The following is an 11899-nucleotide window of genomic DNA, read 5'->3' as shown; positions in this document are numbered from 1 at the left end:
TGACGATATCATTTTTAAGGTGAAATGCAGCAAAATATGTTTGTTAAATTATACAGATAAAACTTTAACTTCATTTAAATAATCTATATTCTTCACTGGGAGTGTCGTGAAGGATAGAATAATTAAACATGTACTACGAAGATATTTCAATGTTCTTTAAACGTTTTGAAGAATCGGCGCTAAGCTTACAGATGGCTTAACTTCTATTACAGAGCTGATTGTATGGCGATCGGTTACTTGGGGAAAGAAAAGCACTGACTGCAGTGACGGCTACGCCAATATATATTGAATATAAAACAGAAAGAGAAAATAACAACACAGCTAAAAACACAGCGACAAATTTCGGCAAAAGTTAAATGCTTGTGTCATGAGCACGAGGCGGCTATGCAGTGTCTGCAACGGACGGCCATCCACTGTGCATAAGCTACTTTACTGACGGCGGCGAAGGAGCCACCGATTCTTCCTCTGCCCAGTGCCACCACAAGCCTAGAGCCACCCCTGAGTACTGCTGCAATAAATTATTTCATCGAAGTGAAACTCATGTTTAATAACGTGCTTTAACTCCTATCATCATGAAAATGACATCACGTATACATCTCAGTATTTTAGTTATTCAGAGAGCTGTAATATCACAAATGTAATGGACTCTGTGTCCAGTTGGAGGAAGAGAGCCGGTTTAAGAAGCAAGTAGTGATTCACACACATAGATCACATACGAGTAGAAGATCAAATACAAAACAAAGCATTTAACGTGCTACTTTAATTACGATGTGATTTGAGAAACTGGTTAATTAAACGATTTTAAGATGAAGTTTATGATGTTCTACTAAATGACAAAATAAACTACGTGATTAAAGTGGAAATGTCGAGATTGAAGTTGACATTTCGTGCTTTTTCCCCACCGTGTGCCTTTTTTCTCTGTACCCTAATAAACTTTCATATGACACTCAGACAGTGGGCTACAATTCGGCTTTTCACGGCGACTTTGATATGTGACTTCTTTTTTATTTCCGGCACTGTGCGATTTTGTGAATGTGAGCTTTCAAGTTTCTCCAACACGCTATGTCACTCGATCAACTTCCTTTTGTTGATTATACCACGGTTTATTTGAACAAATAGTATGTTTTTCCTTTGCCTCCACTTGGTATTCGCTGAAATTCTTATATTTTCCCTGTGCTTTTCCCATTGTCTTTTCACAGAAGGCTGAGTTTAAGGGCGATTTATATTGATTTGCATATTCAAATAGGCGTAATTCTGGGAGGATTTGGGGCATTACAAATGCGTGCGGCGTTAGTTTTCACGCTGATCGGGATTTATGTAACGGAAGAACGTGGAAGTTGGAGAACGCACAGATTCCTGCATCTGGATTTTTCTGTGCGTAAACACATTTCGGCTTTTGTGCTTACGCCATGTTATAGTGCGAGTTCTACGCTCGGCGTTATACATGAGGCCCCAGGTTATGATTTGCTTTCCCAAGTGCAGTTTCACTAAAACACAGCAGGCTGCATTCTCTGTAGGTTCTGACATTTTTCACCAGCACAGCCAGTTCGTCGATCTTACTTGGTAGTGAGTTCACATTTCCCAGGATTACAAAAGGCACCGAAGGTTTATAGCACCACTTTCTCGCAAGCCGCATGGCTTTTATCTTAGCGCTGGCTCGGCTGACACGATATCGTCTTCTTACCTCGTCAGGTAAATAGGGAACCACACCGGCACGGTCATTTGTTCTCAGCGCTTGAAGTTGACTACTTGAATAGGTGAGTCTCGGTGTGTAAAAATCCATGTCAAGTAGTAAAAAATGTAGTAAAAAGTGTCCAGGGAGCGATTCCACATAAAAGAAAGTGGTAGAAGTGATCAGTGAAATAGCGAAAAAAAGGTGAAAGGATACTCATACACGGAGCTGCTGGAATGGCTGCCATGCGCGGCGGCGACGGATATGATTATATTAGTCAAACTTAGTCGTAATAATGAGGTAGCAAGTCATTATTTAATTATAAGATAAGTAATAATAATATAATAATAACGATCAAGTGCCAGTGACCTGCTATTACTATTAACAGACTTGCATTTAATTTTGTTCTGCTTCTTTATCAACCTGAGACTCTTAGCCAGATTAACTGGATTTAATTAACACATTTTCGGGGTTGTGTTAAGTAGTGAGAAGTCAAGTAAAATTACACTTTTTTTTGCTAAATAAAAAAATTTCAATGTAAAAGCTTTTGAGGCAACTCCGGCCCCTTCTTCAGGTGAGATGTAATCAAAAGAAAAAATTTGATCGCATATATTTTAACGTGATATCGATGATTATTCAGCCGCTCAAGTTCTTAGAGATTTGCGCCACTCGTCCAGCTCAAGAGCTCCTTCTTGCTCAGTCGACTTTCTCTTCCCACGCCATCCCACAATAGTCACAGACTCTCCCTCTGAAGATGTCGTTCTCTTCTCTGTGTCTCCATCACTGAAGTTCTCCTTGATCGTTTCTCGACGCTCCTTAAATCTCCCGAGTGTGCGCACATAACCGTGGACTGTCTCAGCCTGTCTTGTGTTAATGGCGGAAACTTTGAGATCGCAGCACCGACTGAGCCTCGACTGGAAGCAGACGGCTATTAATTAACGTGAGGCTCACTCCGCTAAGTCTCAGTGTGACACGCGCGCTTCATGGACTGCCCGACTGGTTTAGTCCGGTGCTGCGCTTTGAGATCAGCGGAAACACGCACTGCAGTGAGGTGGGGAGTGAAGGCGGAGCGCAGGTTTGGTCCGCACGTTGAACGGCACCTTCAGGTTATTACAATTAACTCGGGCAGATTATGAGATCGCAGGTGACTTTGACTTCAGTTTGACAGACACAAACTTCAGAGTGTGACAGCTCCGTCACCCTTTACATGATTAAATTTGATTGTTTTATTTCTATTTTATTTATTTATTTCTGTGCATTGCACTTCTGGACAACCGTAATTGGCTTCTAGGAGTTACGACAGCATTTGAGGTAATGAGCTGACACGGCGCCTAAATTACCTGCAGATTATTTAAAAGGCTAACACCACAGACTGGAGCACAGTAGGCGGGCAGTGATAGTAAGAAGATGATTCGCTGACGTTGACTTTGATTGACATTTATCCCACTCCTTAGCCCTGCCCTTAACCACTCAGGTCTGTCAATATGGGCTGCGAGAATCATCCATCTATTTTCTAACCTGCTAATTCCAAACACAGGGTCACCTGGAGCCAATCCCAGCTAACACAGGGCACAAGGTAGAAACCAATCCCGGACAGGGTTACAACCCACCACAGGACACACACAAACACACCAAGCACACACTACGGGCCACATTAGAATCGCCAATCCACCTAACCTGCATGTCTTTGGACTGTTGGAGGAAACCAGAGCGCCCAGAGTAAACCCACACAGACACAGGGAGAACATGCAAACTCCACGCAGGGAGAACCTGGGAAGCGAACCCGGGTCTCCTAACTGCGAGGCAGCAACACTACCACTGTGCTACCATGCCGCCCTTATGAGAATCAACACTCTAGATATTCACACATATACTTATACACACGTGTTTATATCTGTCATCAACACATGTTATTTATGTGAGTGTGCGTGCAGACACGACCCCGACCGCGTCCCACAGTGAGAGGTACTTGGGCATGCGATACGAGAAAAGTGAGACAGAACAATAAATAAGCATGTGACTAAAACAATAATGACAGCAAGAAAGCAAGGAAGAAAGAAAGAATCCTGCTCAATCAAATATCGGGTCTTGTGGAGCTTCTCCTGGCAGCCCAGACAGAAAGACTGGAGCTCAGTAACTCTGTAGCTCTGAGTCACATCATGAGATGTTATCGGCTTTATTCAGGTTTACAACATCATTTTAATTTCCCAGTTTGATTGAAAATTTACTGTCTTGTTTATATCAGACTTCAAGAAATGCTTTATGCAGAGAGTGATGTGAGGTGCAATTTATATGCAATAACAGAGTTTATGCACTTTAATAAAAGGACGTGTCTGTCTGTGTGTCTGTCCAGCTGCTATGTCTTTGTCATTCCAACAGATGGCACAAATGGAGCGTCACAAATTTTTATTAGTAAAATGACGAACCATCTGTTGGAATGAAAAATGCAATGTATTTTATTGCTACAAATGTCTGTAGTGACAAAAGGCACTATATAATAAATAGAAAATATGAACTGAGCTAACCTGTCAAACAGTGCAGCAGAAGAACAGGAGTTTGTGGACGTAACCAGTGGCTGATTTTTAAACCACCAACGAGGAGCGATTGTCACAATGTGAAGGTCTGTAATAATCAGGGTGGAGGTGAGGACTGTTAGAATGAAGCAGCGCTGCGCTGTGCCACCTTGCCGCCTCTCAAATTAAGTGTCTTATATCAAAATACACTGGAGTGACAAAGTCTTCAGACTCTTTCTGCATACTTTATTTTGGATTTAATTTTTCATGGATTAATTTCCCATTTTTGCCCATCGAATCAACATTTAATAACTCATCATTAGAAAGTAAAGACGTGTTAATAGAAAGGTAAATAAATTTATTAAAAATCATAAACTAAATTCTCTCTCTCCTAGTCATATTTAGACCTTTCTTGTGTCACTCTAAATTGCACTCTGGTCCATCTGGTCAGCTTGAGTCGTGTCCACAACTTCACTGGAATCCACCACTGAACTGAGTGGCCATCATTTAGAAAGACTGTCGTGTTTCTGTGTCTAGAAGGTCCTATAAATAACACTGCATGAGGTCCAAAGAGCTTTTTGTAGACCTCCACCAAGATCACATTCTGGTAAGATGGAGATCAGGGCGATGGGATCATACCATTTCCGACACTTATGAGTGTCCTCAGGAGCACAGTGGCCACAGAAATGGAGACACAGAAGTCATTTAGTTCCACCAGAACTCTTCTTAGTGTTGGCTGTCTAGCCAAGCTGAGTTACTGGACAAGAAGGTTCTTGGGTTAGGGAGATGACTGAGAATGTTCAAGGTAACGAGATGCACCAACTATAGTTTTTAAATGTGACATGTAATCCATATTAAAGATATATAGTGTGATGCTGGCCTAACGGTCATTTATGGTGACTCCTAGCTGTAAGATCAGACGTCTTTAAGGAAATGAGACCCAGTAGGTGTAGCTGTTAAGTGTGACATGTTCTTTTACTAGACGTCAGCAGTGTAATGCCAGAATCAAAAGGCATAGTAATTTGTGTCAAAATACAATGAGTTTGTGATGCTTAGAAAATTAGAAACTGGGCAGAAAAGTCATGAGGGAGTCATAGAATTCATTAGTCGTTAGACGCCCACCAATTAAAGTCATCAAAATTGAGTAGAATGACATTACAATTAACACAGAACATTAAGTAGTTGTCAAAATACAGTGAACTTGTGATAATTCAGAAATTTAAAGCTGCTGAGAATTTGCGATGGAATCGTGGAAACCGTCATCCTATTTAAATCCTAGTTGTGCAATCTGACCTCCTCACAGAGACCAAACATAGCAAGTCCAGTTTTCGTCAGACATGTTTCCCAACTTGAAGTCTTGTAGCGTGATGTTGGCCAAAGGCAGCACATTAATTGATCTGTCAACATGCAGTAAGCTGGCTCCTTAGAAAAATGTTGTGAAGGAGTCATTGTCATCCATTATACTGCACCATGCAACTAAAAGTTTTAAAATTTGAAATGCACTCCAACTTGAAGTTGTGTAGTGTGACGCCAGCCTAACGGTCATTCCCTGTAATTCCAAGTCCTGTAATTCAAAGCAATGAGGTCCTGTAAATCCAGTTGTGTAGTGTGACATGGTCTCGGACTCAGACGTGTGTAGTGTGACGCCGGTCTAACGGTTATCGTGTATAATTTCAAGTCATAAAACTCAACATCATCAGATCCAGCAAGTCCAGTTGGTAAGTGTGACGTTCTCTCCGACTTGAAGTTTTATAGTGTGACGCTATCTAATATCTTCTCCAGACACCATTTTAAAAGTTCTCAAGGTTTTCTCTTGAACTCCATGACTCTTTATTTTGTTCTACGGTTGTTTGTCATGAGCCGTTTTGTCTCCGCCTTTCCAAAAACAATCCCTGACACTGCCATCATTGTTTAGAGTCTTCACTTTTCTGAAACAGCTCACTTGCGATGACTCAGAATGCTCACGTTAAGAGGTCAAAACCTCCATCCCCGTTACCTCCTTGAAGCCACAGTCTTGAATTTCCATGCACAGGAAATGGTGAAGCACAGAATTAAGACAAGGAGGATGGTTAAAGCAGGAAGTTAGCTCCAAATATATTACAAACTTTCTATTCATTTTGGTATTCAGAGCATTCACAGGGTTGACCCATGAACGTGAAATGATCTGTGTCAGCTCTGTAGTTACAAATGTCCTGGTCTTCAGGGATTACCGAGGGAGGTCTCCACCCAAGAAATTCATTTAAACGAGAACAGAGAGATGCCTCGGATCATGCAGGTTGGCACTTGTACAGCTTTCAGATATGTCCATTTAACCCCCAAAGAGTCACGCCAATAACACAGACCGAGCGGTCACTCTCCTGCAAGCTTCTCTGCCTTGTTTGAGGCCATTTTCTTGACATGGATTCTCCTGCGCTTCAGCAGAGTGTTTGATATGCAGAATCTCTTCCCACATTCAGTACAAGAGTAGGGCTTCTCGCCGGTGTGGATCCTCTGGTGGACTTCCAGTGTACTTTTATATGTGAATCCTTGATCACAGTCCATGCAGAAGAACAGCTTCTCTCTCGTGTGGATGACCTGATGTCGTCGAAGATTACAATTATGTGTAAATTTTTTCCCGCAGTGAACGCAGGAGTACGGCTTCTCCCCGGTGTGAGTTTTCATGTGATGTTGAAGGTACTTGCTGTAAAGGAAGGTCTTTCCGCAATCCGCAAACTGTGAATCCTCTGATGCTGCTGAAGTTTCCCCTTCAATCTAAACCTTTTCCCACACTGGTTACAGAAATACGTATACTCCCCGGTTTGAATTACCAAATGCTCTTGCAGTCCGCTGACCACTCTGAAGCATTTCCCAAACATGGGGTAATGTGTGGCTTCTTTCCAGTGTGGATTCTCTGATGCTGCAGGAGGTCGTTTTCACGTATGAACCTCTTTCCACAGTCGCTACAACAATGGGGTTTGTCGCCGTTGTGAATCTGCTGGTGGCCCTTTAGGCTGTACTTGTAGGCAAAGCTCTTCCCGCACTCCTTGTGTCTTGGAAAAAATTCGTCACCAGAAGGCATTTTACCTAAAAATAAAGGCTATTAGGACTTGGGATAGACAGACAGAGTTTTAAAGCTTTATTGCAATAAAACAACACAAAATTAACAAGGAGTCAACCCAATACGGCCAAATTGAGCTGAGCCCTGGACATTGCAGCAATGAAAGTTTATATAACAATTTCTTATCATTTTGACCTCGTTCAATTAGCTCATTCTGCACCTGGCTATACTGTCTATTGTTCACTCAAGTTTCTGTTTTGCTTATTCTTGATTGGTTCTTCAACTAGGCAGATGTTCTTTATTCCATATTTGGTCTTTTGTGGTGTCACTTCCTTCACTAGCCTTTCAAGCTATGCTGTAATGGTTTCCTACAGCTAAGCTTTAATTCAAAAGAAATATAGTATATGCATTCATTTAATCATTGCTCGGCATGCTTGATTTGTCTTAATTTCTACACTAAAGTTAATTTTTAATATATTCTTATAATATTTTTGCTAATGCCTGAATTTACTAAGGTTTTCTTTCATGTATTACATCAGTGTGTCCTTGCTTACAGCAAAAGCCTTTTGTTTCCTTTCTGCTGATTCACCAATTCAGCTGGTTTCTTTACATGCCTCCCAGAGCCATCTTCTGTCGGAGATAACGTTTCCTTAGCTTCCCAGCCTTGGACACAGGTGTTCTCAAACTCTTATCCTGTTCTAGCTGGTTTCTTTATGTCATTTTTTGTTCTTTTTCCTGTACTTTCTAACACTAGTAATTTCTGCTGTAAGCTTAAAAATAATGCAGTATAACTGATTTTTTAAGTTAACTATTTGCTTGACCTATCTTATTTGCTTAACATTCTAATTTATGCTTAATTTAATGTTTTAGAAGCTTTTATGGCTCTATATGTTAATTTGCTATTTTTTATGCTAATACAAAAAATCTTCCTTCTACATTCCTCCCATTGAGGCTTAATCAAGCCTCACCATCTAATCTGATTCCAAAAGAAAGGTAGGGGATGTCGGTTCAATTCTCCTTTGGAGCCTAATACGGACCCCTCACAGTTCTTCTCAATCTACAACACCCGTACCCCTCCCTTGGTGGCACAGGAGCCAAACATCTCCCGCCATCAATTAACAAAGAGGAGTAAAAGACTTCCTGGCCCTACCCTAATAGTCAAAAAGTATGCATAATTAATCATAGGTGCAGATAAAATTAAACAACAAAGGAATATAACATAATCCATGATGGTTACAAAATAATACAGAAGGCTTAAAATAATAAAACAATTGTCCATAATAAGGGCTTTTTCTTCGCTTGGAGAGCTATATTTCCAGTGAAATTAAATTTTTTCTTCACCTCAGGTACTTTGTGCACCGTAGAGGGTCACCTCCCTGGGGAGCGGTTACTAGCACTTCACCCAAGGAGTTTCTTCTGGTTTAGTATTTCATTATCCACATTGTCACCAAGAAGAGAATCAAAATCTGTAGCTGAAGATGTCCATGGTTCAAGATCTTGGATGTACACTTGTTTGACAGCAACTCTAGTAATAATTCATTAGAAAACTAGCAATAAGCAGCAAAATACCATTCAAGGATATAACAATACCATTAAGAGAGTGATTTCTGCTGCACAAACATGACTCCCCGTGGTTCCCAGGTTCAAATATAGCTAATACTAAGTATATTGGTTTTACCTTTTCTTTCTAAGATGGATTTTCTTTTTTTAAGATGGATTTACAGATAATGTCGGAACTGTCCCAATTCCTAAATATGGTAATATAACTTTTTAATATACCTAGTTTTGTGTGTTCGCCTACAATCAGAGGTATTAATAATATTGTTGGTGGCGATACAGATGGCATAAATATTTATCTTAAATAACTCAAAAGTTCTCAGTTTTAGGTTGCCACCACTGTGCACAATGATAATCAGAAATAAGATCCTTATACACCTCACTATGCTCACATCCTAACACACTCATTCATAAAATTGCCCAAATGTACACCCAGCTGTGGTTTCAATCTTGAGCCACCTTTATCACATTAATGCAGCTATTCTGTGGACAGTAGGTGTCAATCCTCCCTTCAGAAGATGTCAGCACTACAATCCAAAGTGCAAGTCACTGGGCTATTTCTAAGGTCACATTCATTTCAATTTCAATGGTTATACCCAAGCTTCTTATTAAGGGTTTATATCTTCAGACTTTATCTGGGCTTTTTAATTCACAGACAACACATTCACCACTTGTAATGGAAGGATTTTTCTAAAGAGAGGGGGGGATCAAGAAAGCAGATGGGCGTTGGTCGCTTCAGCACGAAACCCAGTTGCATTACTAATGTTTTGGGAGAAACAGCCGGGAATGTTCTAAAGATACAGCCAAGGTTATGCTGACTTGTTTTTCACTTCGAGGGGCTTCACTACGCAATTCTTATTTTTGTGTGCCTTTTGGTACCAGACGCCGTCTCCGTCAGGATAAAGGGGCATGCTGACTTGTTTTTCACTTCGAGGGGCTTTACTGTACACAGCTCTTATTTTTGTGTGCCTTTTGGTACCAGGTGTCGTCTCCATCAGGACCAAGTGCAAAACAACACCCCGCCTGTGGAAAGGTGTGTGTGCTGAAACTAATCACTTCTGTATACACTGCTTGCACGTAAGCCGCTTTGGGCAAGGACGCTCAATTAGTATATAAGGGAAGGTTTCGCCCTCAGTTTCTTTGGAGGCTCAACCGTGGGGACAGCGCGCACCGCCCGGTATTTGAAAGGCACATGAGTTGGTCCTCTGACAAGACTGACAAGCGGGCCCCCTCAGTCTACTGGTCTGGGATGATGGCTCTGGGTCTTTTTATATGTCTGTAAGTATTGTTTTGTTTTGTATGTCTGCATTATATGTGTTTGATTATTATAGTTGATTAAGTAAATAAAATAGAAGTATTGGACCTCTTATCTCTGATTCTTTGCCTACTTATGTTCTAATCCCTTGAACCATTTTCCCAAATCAAAACACCACTGTATGTATGAGACACTCCATCTCCTATGGGCCAAATTAATACTTCACTTCACTAATTTTATAATACATATACACAACAAGCCATAATTGTAATCCTTTGACCTGTACCTCCATCATTATGCTAGCCTAAACTGTATTATCCTATTCTAATTCAAAGATTATGGATGTTCTGACCTAAAGTAGGTGTCTCTTATTCCCAAAATACTAGTTATGTGTGTCATCCCATATTCTTACTATTATTCTTTTCAATTAATTAAAGGTACCTACATGTTTAGCTCTACATTATTTGTTATAATACTACAATTAATAACCTAGAATATCTAAACTGGACTGACCCTAACTAGTAATGGTGGAATGCCTCTGTAATGACCGTCACTTAACAATCTCTAATAGATCTCTTATCTTATATTAGATTCGATTCTGATTAACTTTACAAATAACAAAGTCATTGGTCCTTAAAGGGATATCAGAAGGCATATCAAAACACTTATCTAAAAATATCTATTCTTAACCATTTTGGATTAATAATAATAATATAATACAGTCGACTCTTAATATACGACCGGCCTGACATGCGAACAACTTGCTTTACGACCAAAATATTTATTTTGATTTATGACCAAACATCTTGCGTTACGACCCGAATGCGGTCACGTGTATCCGCTTATGCGATTGTAAACAAACAGCCAAGAGCGTTCGTAAGCGTCAGTCAGAGCCCAGATACATGTGTTTGTGGATGTAATTTCGGTCAGTGCAGTGATATATACTGTATAATTTATTTTGGTAATTGCTAAGGAATGAAGAGAATGTAACGAAGGTAAAGAAATCAATCACAATTGAAACGAAGAAGGGAATTGTGTGGAAATATGAGAGTGGCGTTCGCGTGACTGATCTCGCTAATATGTACAGCATGTTGAAATTCACCATCTCGACAATTTTACAAAGAAAATATTTGTATACGGAAGCTCCTTCCGAACAATAACCACCTTCCATTTCATTTCTCCTCCTCCCTTCCTGCACCCAAAGATGTCAACTTAAATGGTGAGTACAGTATGAAATTGTTGTTTCTAGTCGGCTAGGCACTTTTTGTAACTTTTTGGTTAGTACATTAGAAAATTATTGGTGTTTTTGTTAAATTATACACATTATACATCCCCTTTTTATTATGAAAAGGCTAAGTAAGTGTTGCTGTGGGAGGTTCGGAACGCATTATGGGTATTTCCATTATTTCTTTTGGGAAAAATAGTCTTGACTTACAACCAACTTGAGTTACAACCAGCCCTCGCAAACAAATTGAGTTCATAATTCAAGGATCCATTGTATTCCCATTATTGCAAACATTCATTACACATATTATTTAGGAGTCCCAATATTCTGCTTTGCTTGCAAATATTTAACTTTCCCTTCTATACCTTTCATAACTTTATGATTCAAATACTTTTTAAAAGATGTTGCTGGTTGTCAAACAAGTGGACAGTCAAAGTAGGCTCTGGCAAAGAACATCGAGCTCTGCAGAGTAAAAATGTAACAAATTTTCTTCTCTGATAAGGACTGAGGCAGGTATTGGGGTCCACTATCCCAGGTAGAAAGGACCAAAGCAGGCAGATGTCATCTATGATTTGGAATCCACGATGATCTTTTGGGCTCAAACATCACCAGCATAGTTTAGCTCTTAGCAGCAGTTATC

The 11899-nt window shown here is 40.2% G+C and overlaps 1 protein-coding gene across 1 annotated transcript; it reads right to left on the bottom strand.

The window, feature by feature from the left end:
• Nucleotides 1–6534: 6534 nt before the first annotated feature.
• Nucleotides 6535–7243, bottom strand: LOC120528952 (zinc finger protein 577-like). Its single transcript, XM_039753023.1, has 2 exons — nt 6993–7243; nt 6535–6865 (listed from the first exon to the last, which is right to left on the bottom strand). The coding sequence occupies exons 1-2, from the start codon at nt 7241–7243 to the stop codon at nt 6535–6537; spliced, it is 582 nt and encodes a 193-aa protein (XP_039608957.1).
• Between the last annotated feature and the right edge of the window lie 4656 nt (nt 7244–11899).

Source organism: Polypterus senegalus, chromosome 4 (assembly GCF_016835505.1).
Source record: "Polypterus senegalus isolate Bchr_013 chromosome 4, ASM1683550v1, whole genome shotgun sequence".
Lineage (NCBI taxonomy): Eukaryota > Metazoa > Chordata > Cladistia > Polypteriformes > Polypteridae > Polypterus > Polypterus senegalus.
This window is presented reverse-complemented; position numbering and strand designations above follow the sequence as displayed.

What these genes read in the sequence shown, in the direction of transcription:
- LOC120528952 (XM_039753023.1), bottom strand. Translation starts at nt 7,243, where the DNA reads ATGCCTTCTGGTGACGAATTTTTTCCAAGACACAAGGAGTGCGGGAAG. An exon ending in GCGGACTGCAAGAGCATTTG is followed by an intron (nt 6,866 to 6,992) that starts GTAATTCAAACC and finishes CTTCCTTTACAG; the next exon opens with CAAGTACCTTCAACATCACA.